Source organism: Aspergillus tanneri, assembly GCF_003426965.1.
Source record: "Aspergillus tanneri strain NIH1004 chromosome Unknown AapTan_3_pilon_pilon_pilon, whole genome shotgun sequence".
Classification (NCBI taxonomy): Eukaryota; Fungi; Ascomycota; class Eurotiomycetes; order Eurotiales; family Aspergillaceae; genus Aspergillus; species Aspergillus tanneri.
In genome coordinates, this window is record NW_022984630.1 from 4,162,426 (window position 1) to 4,183,508 (window position 21,083).

Consider the following 21,083-nt stretch of genomic DNA (forward strand, 5'->3'; position numbering starts at 1 on the left):
GGCCGACATATATTTTATCCCCTCGTCTGGTGACCTTGGTCAAAATAGCGCCTTGGCAGAGCATTAAATTATAATTGGCTAGAGCTATGACCGCCCAACTATTCTGCCGTAACTGCATCCAACATGTAGAACGCGTACAGTCGCGGTAAACAACAACCTAATATCCCATAAAAAAATGCCTCCTTTACCTGCCACACCACCCCCTTCGCAGTCAGTCCCAGATAGCCAGGGGAATGTCAATCAATATATTATTGAATCGGCCAATTAGAGCAAAGGAAAGAAAGCTGAAAATCCCTATAAAAACATGCCGGCACAGGATATAATTAAAGCATCCCATCGCCCGAGTCTGTCTATTTTAAAGCTATGAAAATAAAGCCATCTGTACTTAAAATACTACCAAATGTGGATACAGACAGCCCTGTATCACTATTCAAGCAATTTTTACCTGATTCGCTATGGAAGACTGTTGTGGAGAATACTAATAAATGTACGGAGGTACAGCGATCCTGTAAGGATCCATCTAAGCGAGCAAGACCATGGTATCCAACAATATTAAACAAAATAAATGTTTTTATTGGGGCTCTTATGTATATAGGAGTCTATAAAGAACCTTAAATTAAGTTATATTAGCAGCAGGATATTAGAAAGGGTCCAGTCCATATAATTTCTTTTTATCTTAGTCTTATCCGATTTAAGCAGTTAAAGCGCTATCTCCATATCTCCTCTGTTACGCCTGAGCTATATCCTTGGCCTCGAGATCTATTGGATCGGGAATTGACTATTCAAGATAAGATAAATATGAATATTAACTGGGTTGGTGATATCTAGTAGTATAAACTTAATCCACATTATCTTGCTTCCGAATTGCAAGCATGTAAATTTATGAACCTTCTTTAAAAATCTTTATTAAGAAGACTATAATAAAATGCTTTGGAAGATCGTTACACACTTTTAAGATGCTAAATAAGCCAATCCTGCAGGTAAGAAAGTGCAATATCTTATTAATACTTTCTAATAAGAAGTGCTTTTTTTATATAGGGATATAAACTCTTCTCCCTCGCAGATCATGGCTATATATATACTTTTACCCCAGCAAGCCATGCCAAGAGCCTTTACAAAGTTGTTAAAAATAAATACCTGACACTTACAGGTTTAATGGTTCTTTATTTGCTTAAACAACTTCCTAAAAAAGAAAGGCACTATATTATTTATCTAGATAACTACTTTACAAGCATCGGCCTTTTAAAACCCTGCAAGATTAAGAAATTAGTGCATGTGGGATAACACGTGCAAAAAAAAAGGATTTTCCCCTGCTTATACAGACTTTAAAAAAGCTTAAAATTGCCCTACAATGGAATACAATATGTGCTATAACTGTTAATAATATTCTTTGCTTCGCCTGGCAAGATAATAATCTTGTTACTGGCTTGTTAACGGTTCATAAAGTTGACAAGACAGAAGACCTTATAAAACGGGAGAGAAAGCATTTATTAAAAATCTCTACCAGTGCACAGATTACACGCCCTGTTTTTAACAGTAAGGCAATAAAAGAACTGCCTATTCCAGCTATTATTAATAATTATAATCACTTTATGGGAGGGGTTGATATTGCCAATTAACTGCGTGCAAAATATACAAGCCACCGTCCAACTTTCCACAGCTGGTGGCCTTTATTCTATTAGATTATTAATACCGCTGTCGTTAACGCATACAGAATACACTATATAAGTAGACAGGAGCATTAAAAACAGACCTTTTCCCAGCTTTAATTCCGTAGGAAGTTATACCAGAGCTTATTCCAACATGCCGACAATCCCCGCAAGTAAAAGGCCACCACAGATCTACTACTAATCTGTTTAAATTTAGCGGTAAAACATACACTAATTTAAGCAGAAAAACATGCAAGATGTCTCTGGTGTACTTATCAAGTTAATAAGCATGTAAAAGGCGAGCACTTGCAAAGACTTAGGCAACTTCCTTGCAGTGGTTGGACTTGCTCTGCGTGTAATGTTTATCTTTGCTATCCTTACTCTAGGTGCTCCTGCAGCGAATTATTTTATTCTGGCACTGAATAATCAATTCTATATTGAATACAGAGATATAATTGGCTAGTAAATATAAGTTATTCTGCATATTTTCAACGTCAAATATATACTATATATGTATAAAGATATTGTATTTTAGCAGTGGCTAGCGAGTGGTTTTAACCCTGGTCAAAGCGGTGAACTGTTTCAGCTAATCATATCGCGGACCTTTCCTATTTTGGTAATATTGTAAATGCTAAGGCCAAAAAAAGCGCTATTTTGACCAAGTTCACCGGAGAGGGGATAATGGAGAAACTCCCAGGTTTGCAAAGTTTTCGTTCCGGGATGTGCCGTTTATTGTAGGTGTGGGGAATATTGAAATGACAAACCAGTAGAATGGCTCTATCCCTCGTTTGTCCGCCCCATATTAAACATCTTAAGGATTCTGTCTGCAAAACTATTAAAGCGGTGGTTGCATAGACCAATAAAATTTGCCTAGACCGCCAAGGCACTAAATACGCTAAAAGTTTACAAGACAAGGGGCCATTTGAGTCGGAGATTTCCTAGTGTCCGACTTCGGAATTTTTCCGCGCTCGGGCTTATCTTGTTACGGGGTTTGATATACCTTCTTTGATTGGTTAATACAAGAGAGCTGCTTCAGGGGTATTTAATGGGTTGTTCATGTTGTAGCTTCGGATTTATTGTGGATACTATTGTACATACGTCTGGAATAGAATATGACCATTTGTTTCTGAGGAGGATGTTTAGAGTACTCGATGTTAAGATGATGATGCAAAGTCTATCATTTTCTACTCTAGAATACAATGGCAAAATCGTACTTGTAGCACCAACAATTAACACATACAAACGTACACTATCCGAATATACACTATCCAAACATACCAACTAATCCACATGAATCCGTCTCAAGCACCGATCGGCACGACTCTCAAATGAACTCCTCGTATGCATCATACTCACATTATCACTGATGAGGAAATCTCCCTCTTCCCAAGCATGCCAGTAGCACACTCGTCGATCATGTAGAAGTGAGTCGATAATGTCGCACAGCGCTGCAGAATCCTCCACCCCGTCGATTGTCACGTATGTCGGATCGAAGCGAGTTTTCTCCTGTGGCCAGGGCTCGTGATATCGCAGACAGGGTCGACCTGTTGCGAAATGAGGAATGACGAGAGGGAGGTTCTCAATCACGGCTTCGTCGAATGAAGCGGTCTGGACGCGCCAGGTCAGTTTTTGGAGGTCACCTACGGATAGGTCACTTGGGAGATGGTCGAAGATCAGATGAGATGGCGCGAACAGTGTGAACCCGGAGTCTTTGGGAGATGGAGTGGTTGAGGTGAAGACTTGGAATCTGGTTGGAGATTTAGTAAAATAGATAAATTGGTAAGAGATGTAGGAGCTTACTTTGGAGGCAGTGAAATTAATTTCTCTTTACCATCGGCATCCTTTTCCTTCTTCACCTTGAATAGACCATCATAGTGGTATGGCATCCATTCCGCAGAGAGAACATTGTTCAATCCCTGACTGTCGGACCCGTGGTCTTTGACCTCTAGGATAAGCCCGAACTTCCATTCCAGTGGAGTACCCATTTCCTCAGCCTTCTTGACGAATACGTCCCGGTCGAGTGTATCGGCAAATCCTCGCAGAATGATTGGAGAGTTTTCCTGCGCCAGGCGCCGGGCCTTTTGCATATCGACTTCTGTGATGGACGGCTTGGTGCCTTTGACAGGCTTAATGGTCATTCCGCAGGGATAGTTAGGTTCGAAGATTACATCCATCGACCAGGAAAAAAGTTCGTTCTTTTCGCGATAGCACCAAGGCTGTCCGTTCCGGTACACCAGTTCCATGGTCTCGTCGCTATCGAACACCTCTCTTTGCTGGAACTTCATCCGTCCATCCACACTGAAGGATGGTGACGAATGCCAAGGAGTGATGGGGAGGACCGTCTGCGGTAGAACGGAGATGGAAATCTTCTTCGATCCATTCGATGGATGTATCGACAGTCGTACATGCTCAGGGAATGATTTCGCGATCGCCGCCGCAAACGCCTATACCGTGTCAGCAAGCATGAAACAGCGTAGAGGGGACGAGTATGCATACCGCTCCGCGGACAATCATTTTCTTAGCAATCTGCTCGCATTTCTTCTTATGTTGACTCTTCGAGCATTCCTCCATTGTGTGGCCCAGATCTTTCGTGAGAAACTTGATATATCCACGATACGTGGTGCATACGTCTTCATCTGAAGCGATCCGGGCATTGACATCGCTATCTGAAAGAGTGTGGTTGCGGATCAGAGAATCGCGGAATTCTGGCGCTTTCTCCTCATAGCGCGTCGCGTCCAATGGAACATCATCCACCATGTAGAGAATATCGCGCAGATGCACGAATCGGATATGGTCGAAGCCCTCTTCCTTGACCATCACGCGCAGCGCCTGGCCATATTCCCATACTTCTCTGTCAGAGACTCCGAGGAGATCTATCTAGTTAGTATCTGGTGTACGTAGGCTCAAGTCAAGTCACTTACCGTTGTATACCAGGCCATCAGAAGCGATTGTAAGCTCGGCCCCAGGAGTATACACATCAGAGACTGCAGAGCAAAGCCCATTCAAATGGGCCATGGCCACCTGCTCTCCCTTGTCCGGTAGACATCCTAGGGTTTTGCTCTTGCGGTTTGGCGACTTGAAAGGAAAGGCAGGTAGCACTAACTGGATTGGTTTTTGCGCGCGCACCCGGCTGTATATGATTGATAGGAATCGTAGATTTCCTTCGTCGGTTCGATCCTCGACCTCAGACGGGAGCACAGTACGGTAACGGTTGAGCACGTCTAGGATCTCGCAAGCCTTCTGTAAAGCAGTCTCATTGAAGTTGTCTTGCATGAGAGACATGCCAGAAGACGAAGCACGAGAGCTAGACAATCTTCGGACCATTTTGGCACAGTATAGTATCACAGGTAGTAAGTTAAGTAGTTATGATGATTTAAACTCGATCGCTGATGTACACCAATCGGCAACCCGGCCGAAGTCCATGTTATATACTCCGACGCATATCCAACGGAAGCCCGACGGTGGCGTAGACACTGCATCGTGGCTCAGAAGCACCACATCATCCTTGCCCAGCCAAGAGGGTCATTTCACGTCCAGGACCTTGGTATAGTCCACTTTCATGTCATTCCTGCCCCTGATTTGCGTCTCATATCGACTTTTCACCATCCTGCAGTGGTGCCATAGTGGAGCTATCCAGCTTCCCAGTCGATAGCATTTGGTACTAGAAACTAGAAACCACTGACACGTTGGGCGGGCAGTTACGAAAGTTGCATATGCGCTTCAGATGCGCTGAGTAAAGGGTGCGGAATGCCACCGTCCTGCTCATGCAAGCACGTTAAGGATTTCTAATATGGTTCCTAGTGAAGGTTCAGCGGTCTTGGCGGGTCCATCCGAGCCTTATCCTAATCTTATCTTGTTCTCAACGGGTGCCTGAAACGGTTTTGGGTATTTATGGTAAGACTTTTCAACCACACCTAGAACGAGGCCTCTGACACGTGTCCGGACGCATTCGACATAGCGTGGCTGTGTAGTCTGATTACTATCGGCTGACACATAAATCTAGCTAAAAGCTAAGGACCCTAGCTGCCTTTCTCACCCGCAAGGTACATCAGCGAACCCGATGAAAACCTTAATAGGAAAGTCAGCCCCGGTCCCGGTACAAGCTTTAATTAAGAGTACGCATAAGGAAAATAATAGGTAGATCCCAATATATAACTAGTTTATCCCATACCTAGCTATACCCTGGAATGCCTGAGTCTCAGAGATATGAATTAGACTCCTACCACGTGGCAAAACAATACTTAAAGGGTGCGGAATTTCGCCGTGCTCATCAAACACGACTCAGAGGGTCAACGTAGGTTTAGTCAGGGACTCAGGGTCAGAACCATACATTCTATTGTGTGGGTCATGCAGTCTTCAGCCCGTTAGTGTATCACTTTAAAACCCTTTTTTCACGGCCAGTCAGAGTCATTTCAAGACCCTTTATTCACGGAAGAAAGATTGGAATTTGCGTCTGAAACCAAACCAGGAAAAAACATGCCAAGGATTTGCACTGGTAGGATTATGCTCCAGGCCACTCACTTATGGTCTAGACTGCTGGTACTCCGTATACGAGGCGCAGTCCAGAGCTGCCAAGAGACCGGTAGTCTATACCATGAACACACTAGCTATGACTTCATCTAGTCCTTGTATCAGATCCGCTGCAGTGGCGTTATCGTAGTTGCCTGATCGCCTAAATTGCAAGGGGTAAGGGTATTAGTGATCCAGGAAGTATTCCGCACTGTATTCTGCTTTATTAAAGTAGACGTACTGCGACTGCTAGCATCCTGTTCACTTACTGGAATTTTTGCACTCGAGATTCATACTTGATTAATTACGTTAACACACCATGTCGATCGGCTCAGACAACAACAACGTTGACTTGGTAATTGTTGGAGGTAAATAGCTCCAAACACAGCAACATTGGCGGTACTAACAAAGCTAGGTGGACCAACCGGTCTTGCAATTGCTGTTCTCGCTCGCTCATTAGGCCTCACAGTGCGCATTATCGGTAAGACCATCATCAGCCGGATTGAATAAATACTGATGTTAGTTAGATGCCAAAGAAGGGCCTCTGGACCTGGGTCGCGCCGACGCCCTCAATGCGCGTACTCAACAGTTTCTGGAGGTTTCAAAAACCTTGGGCAAACTCCTACCAGAGGGAATAACCTGCAATAGTACGTGGATTGTTCTTTGTTTCAGTCGGCTCTAATGGTTTCTTTAGCAAGCTCGACCTACGAAGCGGGCCAGTTTACTTCCCGTCAAAATCACTGGTGGACATCCCTCAAACACACACACAGACCCAACTTCCTCATGATCGGTCAACCACGAGTGGAAGCTGCTCTTCTGGAACAACTAGATGTCGCAGTAGACTACGGAAGCACCGTCGTCGATATCACCGAGTTAGCTACGGGTGCGTCCGTCACTACGAACAAAGGGGAAACTTTTGTAGGAAAATACCTTGTCGCTGCAGATGGTGCGCGATCTTTCGTTCGCTCAACACTCAATATCCCCTTTACGGGGACAAAACCTGAGATGGTGTGGGCTGTGCTGGACACATTCATTGAAACCGACTTTCCTGTCTGTCCGGAGATTATCACCTTTCAGGTGAACGGACAAGGGCGCGTGGCATGGATTCCAAGGTAATTATCTATATCAAGCCAGTGAGATACAATACCCTGACAATTGGGTTTAGAGAGCGCGGCATGTCCAGATTTTATATCCTTCTCGACGGGGAAGTCACACAGAAAAACGCCGAAGCGTCAATCCGAGAACACATGGCCCCTCACACGGTGCGGTTCGTGAAGACAGAATGGTTCAGTACTTTTGAGAGTATGTATGCGCCAGCCCAATAAAGCCCATACTAACACTCTTGAAGTCAAGGAACGCATTGCGGAGTCATTTATTTCGCAGTCCGACCATGGCCGAGTCATTCTCGCTGGTGACGCTGCACATGTACATGCCGTCAACGGTGGTCAGGGGCTCAACACAGGTATTGCAGACGCATTTGCCCTGACGTGGCGTCTTGCATTTGCCGTGAAGGGCCTTGGAGGAGAACAGCTTCTTCGTACATATGATGCTGAACGACGTGCTGTAGCAGCCGGTGTCATTGGGGTAGCTGCAACGTTGGTGCGCACGACCGTGAAGCCGGCATTGGAGTATGTGGAGGCGATCGAGAGAAATGCCGGTTACATCACAGGTGAGAAGAATCATTTTTTCATGAGCTTATGGAAGCTAATTGAATAGGAATGGGAGTATCCTACCCTCCAAGTACGGTGGTTCGGGCCTCTCAAGACGGGGACTTCGTTGCCGGATACCGTTGCCCGGATTTGAAGGTCATTGCGTTGTCAGCTAATTGCGCCTGTAAGGTCGGAGAGGAAAGAAGATTATACACTCTCTTTGGATACGGGAAGTTTGTCGTTTTCTTCCTGGGTGACAAGGTGGACGCAGCAGATTTTGCGGCAATGAAACAATATCAGGACGTTGCTGAGTTCTGGAGGATTCGTTCAGACTCTGAAGTGACTGAAGACAGCATCCCTACGTATAGTGCCTTATGGGCACAAAGCGAACCAGGAGTCGTGGTGATTCGTCCCGATTTCTATACAGGCTGCGTTGGGAAAGACTGGCAGGATTATCTCAAGAATGCTTGTCTCTAGTCATTGATCGTGTTAAGTTTAGGCTTCATTCTATCTCTACTGTATTTTAGATATCATAGATCCAGCAACAATACATTATGTCTAAAAGATGCAGACATTTGATTGGTAGCCTGCAGCTGGCTGTTGAATATTAATAGTCACTGACAACTAGCTCACTTAGTCCACTTCACTGAGCGGCCAGAGTTCTAAGGCCTTGCGTTGTCTATTATTTCTTATATATATTCAAATTCACCTTCATTGCAATGAAGACGTCATTTTACCGCTACCTTGGGATCCTTCTAGCAATGATTCAGCTCACTTCGTTTCAAGATCTTATATTCTCTGTAAGCTACTTTCCGGCCGGGCGTATTAATTTAATGAGAATATTCCATCAGACTTCACTGAATGTCTTTGTACTATATCCCCAACTGGTCTGCCGGATTTTAGATGCAGAAATAACATAAACTCTTGTCTATGGCAAAAGAAACAACAACAAAAACATCTATCATAAAATTCACGTCCCTGAGCGACCAGATAGACCTGCATATTGTGGTACATGAATATGACAAACACTCAGCCAGTTCAGGTGACCAGGCCAGGCTGTTGATGAGCAAGAGAGACACCTGATCAAGATCACAGCTTTCGAAGTCAACAAAGAGCCTCTACAAATGTCCAGTCCATACTACAAGGCAATGTTTCGCAATAACTGGAGTGAATACAACAAGAAAACGATTACCTTGCGTGGACATACAACGAACAGTCCACTCGACTCTGTCTTAGGATGTGGTCCCTTATACTTCAGTGTCAAACTAAGGAATTTGGCATAATGGCTAGTGATAAATATCGGTTCGACCGGCTCCATCCCTCAGCGGATGGTTTACTAGGCGATATAGAAGCGACAAACGAGTAGACGCAGAGGAATGCTACTTGATGTTTTTCCATCAAATACTTTTCCCCTGCTTTGCTTACCGATGTGCACTGGGTTTTCAAGAAGTAATCAAGGCCATGGCGTACAACTTGCCGCGGCAAATCACCGAGAATAATCCCTCAGATACGCGCCAAATGCACTTGCCGCCACATGTCATCCGTAAGTACAGAATTCATGTCTATCTTTGCCGGACACAACTACAATATGCTAACAATATCTGGTATAGAACAGCTCAACGCCGCAAAGGGCGGCCATCTCCAAAACTTCATCGCGAGCTATTCGCAGAGATCTGCAGTATAGTCGACTAAGCAAGATGTGACTGCAAGGAGAAAACGGTGTTTTTGTCAAGGAACTCAGACGCATTCGAGTCTGGCTCTAGGAAGATAATATGTCTAAGGCTAGCATTAACACTATGTTAGCACGACTGAAGTAATTCGACGTGGCAATGATATGTCCAGGTTCACCTGACAGTACATCGAACCCAAGTTGCTTGCATTGCAAAATTGATTGGGACAATATAGTAAGCAGAGCAATCCGCACAGTAAGAGACTACTTCGATGCTCTATGCCTGGATTTTATGGGAAGAAGTCAAGACGCGGACGAGGCCTATTGGAACCAAAATGAATCATAGGGACGGTATGATCTAGATTATCAGGTCACTGATAGTGAACGGATATGGTACTTCAGTTTTAAGACGCCGTGAGAAAAGGGGTTTGATTGCAGATTCGTAGGAATACTTGTGGGTTGATTTCAGTGTGATATTTCGTCAAGATACAAGGTTGAGTATGGCGATATACTGGCTTTCTAGGAACTCTGTATTACTGTTGGCTGGAGAAGAATACTATTTGGTATTCTATTTATTTAGCCAATGAATCTCAATTTGCGTGGCCGTTCTATATAATGTAGCTAGAATGGTTTTCTCTCATCCAGGTTTGTGGTGATTCCGGTACATTGGATTATGTCATAAATATCAAATGATGCTACGAGCCATTAACAGCTAGGATTTCATTAATAAAAAGGATTTATCCGGTCCATATACGGCTTATTGCGGATTAAACATTCTACAGTTAACAATTTCTGTATATAAAAGAACCGAGCATGAAATAGATGGAAATCCCAATTTGTATATAAACAACTCCTCCAAATACAAGTGCAATCGTTTAGAAAGAAGAATAATGTTTCAGGTCCAACCCTAGTCAACGGTATAAATAGCATCATCACCACCACACACTCAATATCCTTCCTTTATTTCACTATCCTTCTTGCCCCGATCCCCAACAATTCTTCTCCCTTTGACCTCAAGTAATTTACTAACCTTGGCTGCAGATCACAACCTCCACTTAACTCAATTCGGCATCTCGTATGCCCATTTATGAAAATATGTGCATCTTCATGGTCAGCCGGCTTGTGTACCTCCACTGTCAAGATGAATGAGACAACGAGATTGAGCTCATCCGGTCTGCTCTGAACGATCTCAAGAACCATAGGATGGAAATCTACTTCCTCTTTCCCTATCCAGTTAATACTAGGGGAATGGTGCTCCACTTTCGTATTCATCGGTACATGAATGAGCGCAAGGCCTTGAAGATGTTTTTTCATGATAGGATGGATGTGGCTTTGGCTATGGCTAGGCGCGGCAGCGTGCTGTTCGAGCCAGTGGTAAGTCTGGCCTTCCTTTCTCTTTCTTTTGCCTGCTTTTTCCTTTTTCTAAATGATAAAAAGTAAAAAGTGCAAATCCAGAAAAAAGCTGACCATACCCCAGAACTAACAAGGAAAATAGGCAAAAAATTTCAAAATATCCCAAAAATAACATAAAAAACAAGGAATACCCGTAAGGGAGGGGTAAAAAGATAATAATAATAAAATAAAAAGGGGACACCTTCGCTGGTGTCCTTGAAATTCTAAATAATTACTATTGAACTATGCATGCGCTATTATAAAATACGTAGAAGTCATCGGGGGGTTGTCGATGCTATTTCCTACACGCGCTGGAGCAGCTATCCCTCCATAGCCGAAGAATGTACTGCCACTTTAGATACATCACTCACCACCGAGGAACGATTAACATACATTGTAGCGCATTGTCAAGCTCCGTGGCCCCCGCAGTGGGCCTACTCAACGGAACTATCGACCACAGACAGGTTCTCGGCATCACCGCCAACTCAGTCTTCCATGAATCAGAGATTCGGATACTAGAATTCCATCAAGGCACGCACATCTCTTCTTATCCATGGACACAAGTATCTCACCAGAAACTTCTTCTCAATAGGACAGGACACGATGGATGGCACATTCCAACGGCTTCTCGATACTATCCAGCGATTTCTACTCTACTCTACACCGTCGAGCTATCTGCACCTCGGCAACTTGTTGTCGAACACCCTTCGCCTTCGGTCTCCTATGGAACCATGTATCTACGAAAACATCTACTCCTTCTTCGCAGGCACACATACAAATATATTAATGCATATTACCCGCATGGGAATTATCCAAACGTTTTCAGCCTCTGCTACCAAGGACAATCTCCAGAGACTAGAGGGCATTCTGATCCTCCTCTCAAGTAGCCAGAATCAGGTGTTTAATTCCAAGTTCACACTGCGCGATTACGAGTTTCTGCGACGGACTTTTGAAGAGCGGCATTATCGTAGGTTCTTGGTCGAGGGTTATGGACATACTGATCCGGTTGTGGGGAAGAGTGCTGTGAAGGATGTATACTGGACGGTGTTTGAGCATTTATTAAATATTTTCTAGCTTTTTGGTCTCTATTTCTTGTTATTATATTTGGAGTGAATGTAATGAAATTAATCTATATAAGAGGTTACAACCATGTCTATTAAGATGAGAATCATCTATTAGCATATACCACATGCAACCACCAGTCAGCAACGTCTAAGCAAAGGTAGCAAGCAAAGCTAAGCAACAGCCCTGACGCCAACAAAAAGAACCTTGGCCATAAAAATGACCACCGCACCCAACAACGACGCCACCCCTGCAAAGATAATCGCCACATCGTAATTCCCATAGTTATGAATCATAGCCCCAGTGATGGGCGTCCCCGTCAACCCGGAGAGACTGAGAACACCCAGCGCCATGCCCATGTAAGAACCGATCTGATTCGGCTTGGGCGCGGTCATAGCAATCGTCGCGGTGAACAGGGAGATGACCGTCCCGCTGAAGAACCCAAACAGCACAGAAAACACAATCATACCCCCTAGAGAAGTGATTCTCAGCCAGCAGAAAATCAAGATCCCGCAGATGACCGACGATCCAGATAGCGTGTTAAATCTCCCGATGCGGTTTGCCACCACGCCGCTTAGGAGTCGACCAACCAAGGACCCTGCGTTCAGGATGGAAATGAGATAATATGACATGTCCACTGTGATGGAGATGGACTGCGCATAGCCCGGGATGAAGTAGAAGGGGACGAAAACCGCCCAGAAGACTAGGAAGAGGCCGATTATCTGTGCCGTGTACGCAGGGTGTTTCCACGCTTCGAGAAGGAAGAGCGGCCCCGTGCGTCGTTTCGATACGTTTGTGGATATCGATGCGCAGGCGATAATGCTTAGTCCGAGCATGAGGAATCCAAGAATGCGTACCGACCAGCCGAAGCCAAGAGAGCTGCGATTTAACATGCGGTTCAGGGCGACTGGAAATATCACTCCCGCCAGGGAGGATCCGCTGGATGCGATTCCCATGGCGAGTGGTCGACGACGGAAGAAGTATTGGTTGACGGCTGTTAACGTCGGGGTGTATGTGAGGCCGTTGGTGAGGCCTCCTAGGACGCCATGAGCAAGGATAAATTGGTAGTATTCCTTGCAGAGACTGGTCAACATGACTGATGCGACGAAGAGCAACGAGCATGGAATGAGGATGATCTGGATTAGTTAGGCATGGCTTTGACAATAAAGGGAGTCAAATGTACCCTGGGTCCGTATCGATCCATCATCGGACCAGATATAAGTCCTGCCGAGAACATGAAGAAGACTTGGAGCGAGCCGATCCAAGCAATGTTGGAGTCACTTTCATTTTTCAGCAGCGTGCGTCCATAATATGCTTCGTAGACTCTACGGAACGTCAGTGCTGCCACATAATATTTTACGAGGTAGAAGTACCCAAAGGCATTTATGTATCCAAATGTGTTGAACATAACACACCAACATGACAACACTGCCATCCATGCTTTAAAGCCCCCCTCAGGGAAAGTTGGTTTTGGAGGGGAATTTTCCTCCGTGTTGACTTGTTTTTCTTTCGACATGGTGGAGTACTCCGTTTTTCCTCGTCTTTCTTCCCTTGTCTTATACTTATCTTGTTTTATGTTCTCAATGTAGTTGATGAATTTATCGTATATATTTGTAAATTATTGAAATGACAAGAACTATACTCGAACACAAATATATTCTGCCAAATTCTCCATAATGCTTCGGACATATCCCAAATAGGAGAATATTGCGATCGGGTCCGAGGCTTGGTATGTGCGGACATAGGTTTGTCGGGGGAGCCTGAGGCACCTGCAGGTATTTACTGATCGACCAGCGGAATAGTTGCTTTATCTTGCATCTGGAGTCAGATCTCATATCGTCTGTGCTAGCTGGGTGAATTTATTTTATTTTATTTGTACTTTCAATCCTGGATTTAAGAAAAGAAACAAACAATCATCACCAATCATCGACCGTCTCCATAACCCAACCAAACGAGACAAAAAAAATACTATTATGATCAAAACAAAGTAAGTCAAGCCAGTGACATCCATTGAATAACAGCATCGGTATAAGCCCACAAAATGGGCGAATGATCAGAGGCAAAGCTCCGACCAGTATAGAACGTATTCTGTCTCCCCTGCAACCCATACATTCGACGATAGAACCCATCCTGGATATCCTGAGGCGACACCATTGGCGTGGCGGGAGAATGGCTTGCAAGCAGCAACAGCTCAGGCGTCGTCACATTGTAGGTGCCCGCATCTCTCATCCGACTGAGACCTGACAAGATGAGCTCGGTCGCATCGTTTGCAGTAAAGCTCACATCGCCGATTATCTCGCTGGTCACGTACCCGGATACTCCAGGGTATCGGAGCCGCCATGCATACGGCATGTGCGGTAAGCTGCCGGGTCCATTGTCAGGGTTGGTGTTGACGACGTTGATTTTGTCGGGGATCCCTGTGTGGTTTAGCACAGCGACGTAGTAGTTGTTATAGACGAGTTTCTGGAATATCCCAGTTTCTGTTTCGTCGAGGTCGAAGCCCTTTAGATTCTCCAAGGTGGGAGGAATTGTGATGAGCAGCTTTTGTGCGTGAATCAGCGTCGACTGACCAGTTGAATCCTGCACGACGACTTTCACGCTGCTCCTGGACCTTTCGGTTTGAACAACGCTGCTATTGTACAGTACATCGGCTCCGAGAACTTCTGCTGCCTTGCGGTAGAGCTCGTATCCTCCTTTTGTCGGCACTAGAAACCCGCTGAGGATGGCATCGACTTGCTGTATGCCAAAGGCTTGGATGATATAAATAGTTGGGACGTCCATGAGATTGCCTAGGTTCTGACAGAAAGTGAATATCAAGCTCAGGGCTCCTTCGATTCTATGCTCCGACACGAACTCCCGGAACGGACGCAGGAGCTCTTCAGGAACGGGGTCTGGCAGACTGATCGTGCCGTTTCGAAGATAGTCATATTTCTCAATCACGCCCCGGTACAGAATTGCCGCCGCGATCGTTGCCAGAACACCACCTGGAGGAGGGACTCGCTTTCCGGTTTCGAAATTGACGTTCTCCATGATCAAGGTGTCTGGTAAAAGCAGTCGCCATTCCACGCCCAGTCGTCGGAAATAGTTCCGAGATAGCTCGTTGCTGATCAGACCTTCGACCCCGTAATCGAAATATTCTCCACTGTCAAGATAGAAGGTCTCAGTGTGGCCGCCTAGAAGATGCTGTTGTTCTACCACGGCGACCGATTTCCCTTGCTCTTTCAACCGAATGGCAGCGTAGGTTCCCGTCGAGCCTCCTCCAATGATGCAGACATCGCGGACGATCGTATCTTCAGGGGCGAAATCACTCTCCGATAAGAAAGCGCCATTTGCAATAGCGGCTACGAATAGAAGCACACTGATGAGTTTCCAGACCATTGAGCCTGCTATTATCTAGATTCTGGGTGAATACAAAGAAATGTAGGTGTTGGAACGCATCATGCCATGAAGACGGATTTGTGTGATCATCAGCTGCCAACAAACGGTTCAGCCCCTGGATGGTGTGTAGAACATTGCATCTTATGTTACATTTGGTCATCAGATCGCCCACTGAGTCTGCAGTTGTACCGTGTAAGTCCTGTCCATGATCCTATATTGGAGATGATCAACCGAGGGCTTAGGCCTATTGGCTGCGTATTTCAGCTCTTCTTCCTTAGTGTGCTTTTACAAGCTACTCTGGAGCGGGGAAGCCTGCAATCCAGTTCTCTTCAAGAAAACCTTCAGTTATTATCCCATTGTCTATTGAACAGTAAGTCATTATGTAGAATAATTGGCCCAAGATATGTTGCTTATCTTAGGTTCCACTGCATGGAGAATTTATTATGATAGGATGTCTCATCTTATTACATTCCTAATATCAACATAGGTGCAATATAAAATAAGAGTCAAGCTCTATTTACGAAGTACCAACTCCTGCAACTCAACAAACGCCTCCTTGATACCCTGCTTTTCACCACCCCAGAAGGAACTCTCCCCCGTCAAATCCAAATCCTCCCCCTTCGCCCCCCTAAGTAAGATCTCCTCCTCAGGAAATGCCAGGGAAACCATCCTCTCCAACTGAGTCATGCGCAACCCCTGTAGAACCTGTCCCAGCTGTGCCGCGGCTTTCCCCCCACCCCTTCCTCCATAACTCACAATCAACGCGGGCTTCCCCTTCCACTCATGGTAGAGATAATCCAGAGCATTCTTGATACTCGCCGGATACCCCCAGTTATACTGCGGCGTGATGAAGATGAAGCCATCGTGGGAGGAGATTTCCCTCGACCAGGCCTGCGTATGCGGGTGCACGTATTGATCGGCTGATTGAATATGCGTGGGAATCCAGGGCTCGTCGCACAGGGGAAGGTTCCACACGGCGAGATCAATCAGCTTGATTTCTGTTGTGGGATTCGTTTCCTGGATCGTCTGACGTATAAACTCCCCGATCTGTGGACCCACTCGCGGGTTCCTCTGACTACAAATTATCAAGCCGATTCGGGGAGTCATACTGATGCTAAGATGGTTGTGCTGTTCTGTTTAATCTAGCTTTAGTACTTCGTGGTTTGTTCCTTTTATTACCTGTGTACGGCGGACCATTGATTCCACTCCGCAAAACTCATACTGAAAGTCGAGACTTATCTCCGAAGCAAACCTAAAAGTCAGCCCGATCGCCGGTATCTCCGAAAGCAAAATAGACAAACTTGATATATGCATTTTATGTCCAGTCAGGGATTTACTGTGTATTTAATGTGTCTATGGCATTCATATGATGCATACCTAGATTACAGTAGCCTTAGAGTTTACTCTTCCTTTATGACTTGTCTGTTTCAAGCTTGCTTAAGTTGATGCCTGAGGTACTAATATGCTTTTATCAATGTAGGGCATTAAACCTGTATCTGGTGTGTAATAGGCTATTTTTGGTTCTCCAACATATTAACATGTCACTGTGTATAACTTTAACCTATTATGACTGCGTTGATGTCGTGCAAGACGCCTGCTATATTTATATATCGGTTATGTTATGATCATTCGCTCAGGGGAAGGAATGGGTGGCAGAAGAACACTATACCAGCTACACGCTGGTAGCCTACTAGGGAGAATAACAATAACAATTGTATTGACTGCACAATCAACGAGTTCACCAACATGCTCTCTCTATCTTTCCCTAGCTACTATCTTAAGGAATGGAAGGGATTCAGGGGGATGACGCTGAGCGCTCGCCAAGGCGCTAGGAGTCATCGGATCCCAAATTCTAATGTTTCTCTATCAGGCTGCATCATCATCCGCCTCCTATATTAGCGTATATTATTCTCTTTTGAAAATGAAAACTATTTTCTTTGTTGTATATTGATTTTGGTAGAAATAATAGTGAATCTATTGCATGGGAGTATTACTCCAAAGGCTGCCACGTGTGCAAGCCGACCTCGGGCCATGCCATCCCGATATTTTGCACCATCTTCGAATCAATGATGCAATATCCCTTGTACCACGACAATATCCTAACATGGATATACATTGGACTGGATGATATAGAGTTCGTAATAATGCTGTATAATTGATCAATATGGACTTCTTTAACTCCAATATCTGGTTTCGGTAAGGAAATTCATGAATTCATGAATTGCCGGTTATCCAACCGAGCATCTCCAATATGACTAATGGAAACCCCATGGGGCTGCGGGGATATCACTAGTCTCCTTTGAATAAATATTAAGAATCGGCCGGATATTCTGACTCGATTCTGCTATGGCAGCTGCTTAGATTCGATATGAGCATGTCAGTTGAGAAATCGGTGTCGTGTCGAGAAGATACCAACCGCGAGCTAGAAGAGCCACACCCAACTTCAGATAAACATGACCAGCCTGTTAAACATCCCTTACCTAATGGTGGTTTGGAAGGATGGCTAAGCGTACTAGCTGGGTTCTGCGTCTTCGCTAATTCCTGGTAGGCATTCAGTCCTCGTCCATAGCTCTAAGTTTTAACCTTATTCAGGGGCTTGATCACCACCTATGGCGCTTTTCAAGAATACTATCAGACAGCCCTTCTTCGCGACCAACCCCCTTCATCACTCTCATGGATTGGCAGTATCCAGGCCACCCTGATTGTCATGGTGGGTATCGTCACCGGGCCGCTAGTTGATTCAGGGTATCTGCGTGTATTGGTCGTCTGCGGAAGTTTCTTGACGGTATTCGGGATCATGATGACCAGTCTATCGACGCAGTACTATCAGGTACGGTACCTTCTCTCCACTGCAAAAACCAGCGCTAACTGCTCCAGGTTATCTTGGCCCAGGGATTTTGCGTCGGACTAGGTGGAGGAGTCGCATATATCCCGGCGCTCGTGGTGATCTCCTCGTACTTCACGACCAAACGCCCGATTGCCATCGGCTGCGCATCAATCGGGTCCAGCGTCGGTAGTGTCGTCTTCCCCATCATATTTCGACAGTTGCAACCCAGGATCGGATTTCCATGGACAGTGCGCTGCATCGGCTTCATCAATCTCTTTCTTGCGCTCATCACATGCATCGTACTATGTCGACGACCCGGCCAAAAAACCCGCGTCAGAAGCATGCTTGACTGGACGGCATTCAAAGAACCACCATTTATACTCCTATCTGTCTCGCTGACCTGCGTCATGCTCGGATATTACATCCCCGTGTTTTACGTGGCATCGTATTCCCGCGTCGCATTACACACGACCAAAAGCCTCTCATTCTACATGGTCTCCATTATCAACGGCTCCTCTGCATTCGGTCGCATAGTTCCCTATCTAGCTGGGTCGCGTGTGAAACCCATCGCCGTCCTCCTCTGTGGGAGCATCGCCGGCGCAGTCGCCATGTTTTGCTGGATGGCCGTGTCGAATATCCCTGGGTTTATCGTGTGGGCATGCTATTGGGGTTTTCTCAGCGGGTTGTTCGTCACGGCGCCGACTTCCATCGTTGCGCATCCGGCTTTCTGTCCAGACTCGAGTTATCTCGGTACGCGCATGGGCATGATGTGGGGGATTAGTTCGTTCGGGTCCCTGGTGGGTACCCCGATTGCGGGCACGTTGGTCGATCTCGAGAAAGTCGAGTTCATTCGTGCGCAGGTCTTCGCGGGGTGTTTGATGGTCGGGGCGATGATCTTGCAGGCGTACCCGACTTTTGTTGTTTTTCGATATGATCGAAGGAAGGATGTATATCGAGGCTAGTGGTATATAGAAGATAGACTTGTGAATATTTACATAATAGCAATGAATGTGCATATGTTAACCCTGAAGGATTTCCCGTGTAGGATGCTACCTTAATTGACCTTCAGTTGTCAACTAAAATATTATACGTAGACTTGTATCTATTGTCAGGTCACCCGACTGTGTATTTCACTCTATAATTTGCATTCTTTTGAGAACTATGTGAAATTGAGCTGTACAGATCCAAGTGACATATAGTCCACAAATGTAGAGCAATCGCCGACTTCTACGAATTACTCTTGCGGGTATCCGCCAATTTTCCCCCTCACTGATATTTGGGTTGAACTAAACTTAATTAGGAAGAAGTAGTCCAATTGTGTGTATTTCAAGCCGCTATTAGTCCTACTGCATAAAATGTCAAAGGTGATAGCCAGGGGAATAAGGAGACATCTTGACTTGATGATAATCTTGATGATAAAGACATCTGTGTGGGATAGTAGGCGTAAGCAATTAGGCGAGGTCCCGTGCCTCGACACAAATCATACTTAAATTGCATAGTTTATGTAACCTGTCGAGGTCACTGTTTACCAAATAGGCACTAGCGCCCTGCTAAGCGACCTTCTACGCAGCTGAAAGCACCTAGATGTAGATAGTTAAGATAGTCATGAAATAATCAAGAATCTATGAGCTTCGCCATATCCCACAGAGTACACGGGACGGAATAATTGCTGGAAAGGTCGGTGAGCGTCGGTGATCGTCCGTTCTTGGCGCATCGGTGATTAAGCTCAATCGGCGATTGAGTAGATCGTCCCTTCCTTATTTGAGCTACATACAAGGTGCCTTTTTGAAGATTGAGATTAAATCAGATGACATGGTTTGAATCATTAGACAGTTATTATTCTGATTTTACAGTGGGAATGCTCATGGATTCTACCACTTGTAACTACAGATACATCGCCTTGTACCGAACTCAACGAGACTCAATATGATAGGGATTAAACAGTTAATTAAATAAACAATGCAACCTGACGACCTGGATATCGCTAATAAGAATAAAAATCGAAATGCGCTGACAGCTACAGTATCATAAGTATGAGCGAAGATTAGGTGATCTTTCGCTGCGTATCCCGCATTATGCAGAATTTTTAGGTTTCAAATATGACCGTGCCTGCGGTACAAAACTGGCCTTTCCTGTTGCTTCATCGAAGATATAATAGCCGTAGTCTGCGGCATTTGGCGGCGTATACACTGACAAGTCAGAATAAACATAACCACACTGGCGGAAAGGCTTACAGTGTAGAGAAACCGCTACTTGATCCGCATTCGGGTTATGCACACGATGCAACCCGATTTCATCAGAGATATAAGCCACTTCATTCATCTGATGTACCCGGTGAGATTTCACTTTTAAAGGACCAGCCTTCCCGTCTGCGTTTTTGGGGGTCTCGTAGACCGTTTCCGCTAGTTGACCTGCCAGAATCTTCATGATGCAATGCGCATTGGCGTGGTCGTGTACGGGGGATCCCTTTCCCGGGTTCCAAACAAGGAGGAGCTACATCCACCCAATTAATTAGCTGCATAATGACATGAAGGTAGATGTGAACCTACGATATTTGCCTTGGAGTTGATATTTTCAATAGCATTGCGGGTATAGTTCTTGCTAGGGTCGTTGTGGAAATACCGTACCCAGTCGTCTAGATTGGATACGTATTTCCGGACAATGGAGATGAGGTACTCCTCGTTGATACTGGAGGAATCGATCCCAGCGGAGTCTCCCAGGTGGGACTTGATATCCTTTATGAGGTCTTTGAGATTGTATACGTTCGGTAGAGGATCGTAGTGTGCCGAAGTCGACTGGGCGACTGTGATGGGTAGCGAGACAATGGACGACATTGTTATGGTAAGACCTGCGAATATGCAACAATGGCAAATAAGAATCCAGTCCTGGGGACTATTTCATTTATGTGATGATACGTAGGGGCTTCAATCGCCGAATGGCGCGGGAAT

General features: G+C 45.3%; 9 protein-coding genes across 9 annotated transcripts; 4 read left to right on the plus strand and 5 right to left on the minus strand.

Moving 5' to 3' along the window:
* Positions 1-2,930: 2,930 nt before the first annotated feature.
* On the minus strand, positions 2,931-4,973 carry xanB (isocyanide synthase xanB; the record flags this gene model as incomplete). Its single annotated transcript, XM_033569831.1, has 4 exons — positions 2,931-3,396; positions 3,450-4,093; positions 4,146-4,522; positions 4,571-4,973. The coding sequence occupies 4 exons, from the start codon at positions 4,971-4,973 to the stop codon at positions 2,931-2,933; spliced, it is 1,890 nt and encodes a 629-aa protein (XP_033428637.1).
* Positions 4,974-6,477: 1,504 nt separating this feature from the next.
* On the plus strand, positions 6,478-8,284 carry ATNIH1004_005178 (uncharacterized protein; the record flags this gene model as incomplete). The annotated part of the gene is made up of 7 exons (XM_033569832.1): positions 6,478-6,526; positions 6,574-6,639; positions 6,686-6,805; positions 6,853-7,270; positions 7,324-7,460; positions 7,507-7,827; positions 7,875-8,284. 7 exons carry the CDS (start codon positions 6,478-6,480, stop codon positions 8,282-8,284), a joined length of 1,521 nt encoding a protein of 506 aa, XP_033428638.1.
* Positions 8,285-9,268: 984 nt separating this feature from the next.
* On the plus strand, positions 9,269-9,491 carry ATNIH1004_005179 (uncharacterized protein; the record flags this gene model as incomplete). Its single annotated transcript, XM_033569833.1, has 2 exons — positions 9,269-9,350; positions 9,418-9,491. 2 exons carry the CDS (start codon positions 9,269-9,271, stop codon positions 9,489-9,491), a joined length of 156 nt encoding a protein of 51 aa, XP_033428639.1.
* Positions 9,492-11,471: 1,980 nt separating this feature from the next.
* ATNIH1004_005180 (uncharacterized protein) lies at positions 11,472-11,942 on the plus strand (the record flags this gene model as incomplete). Its single annotated transcript, XM_033569834.1, has 1 exon — positions 11,472-11,942. The coding sequence occupies one exon, from the start codon at positions 11,472-11,474 to the stop codon at positions 11,940-11,942; it is 471 nt and encodes a 156-aa protein (XP_033428640.1).
* Positions 11,943-12,103: 161 nt separating this feature from the next.
* On the minus strand, positions 12,104-13,446 carry ATNIH1004_005181 (MCT family MFS transporter; the record flags this gene model as incomplete). Its single annotated transcript, XM_033569835.1, has 3 exons — positions 12,104-13,066; positions 13,114-13,255; positions 13,304-13,446. The coding sequence occupies 3 exons, from the start codon at positions 13,444-13,446 to the stop codon at positions 12,104-12,106; spliced, it is 1,248 nt and encodes a 415-aa protein (XP_033428641.1).
* A 476-nt stretch (positions 13,447-13,922) lies between these two features.
* On the minus strand, positions 13,923-15,308 carry ATNIH1004_005182 (uncharacterized protein; the record flags this gene model as incomplete). The annotated part of the gene is made up of 1 exon (XM_033569836.1): positions 13,923-15,308. The coding sequence occupies one exon, from the start codon at positions 15,306-15,308 to the stop codon at positions 13,923-13,925; it is 1,386 nt and encodes a 461-aa protein (XP_033428642.1).
* Positions 15,309-15,821: 513 nt separating this feature from the next.
* On the minus strand, positions 15,822-16,415 carry ATNIH1004_005183 (flavin-dependent quinone reductase; the record flags this gene model as incomplete). Its single annotated transcript, XM_033569837.1, has 1 exon — positions 15,822-16,415. One exon carries the CDS (start codon positions 16,413-16,415, stop codon positions 15,822-15,824), a length of 594 nt encoding a protein of 197 aa, XP_033428643.1.
* A 1,267-nt stretch (positions 16,416-17,682) lies between these two features.
* On the plus strand, positions 17,683-19,097 carry ATNIH1004_005184 (putative MFS monocarboxylate transporter; the record flags this gene model as incomplete). Its single annotated transcript, XM_033569838.1, has 3 exons — positions 17,683-17,852; positions 17,901-18,138; positions 18,186-19,097. 3 exons carry the CDS (start codon positions 17,683-17,685, stop codon positions 19,095-19,097), a joined length of 1,320 nt encoding a protein of 439 aa, XP_033428644.1.
* Positions 19,098-20,208: 1,111 nt separating this feature from the next.
* Positions 20,209-20,969, minus strand: ATNIH1004_005185 (putative cysteine dioxygenase; the record flags this gene model as incomplete). The annotated part of the gene is made up of 3 exons (XM_033569839.1): positions 20,209-20,324; positions 20,370-20,628; positions 20,685-20,969. The coding sequence occupies 3 exons, from the start codon at positions 20,967-20,969 to the stop codon at positions 20,209-20,211; spliced, it is 660 nt and encodes a 219-aa protein (XP_033428645.1).
* Positions 20,970-21,083: the final 114 nt, after the last annotated feature.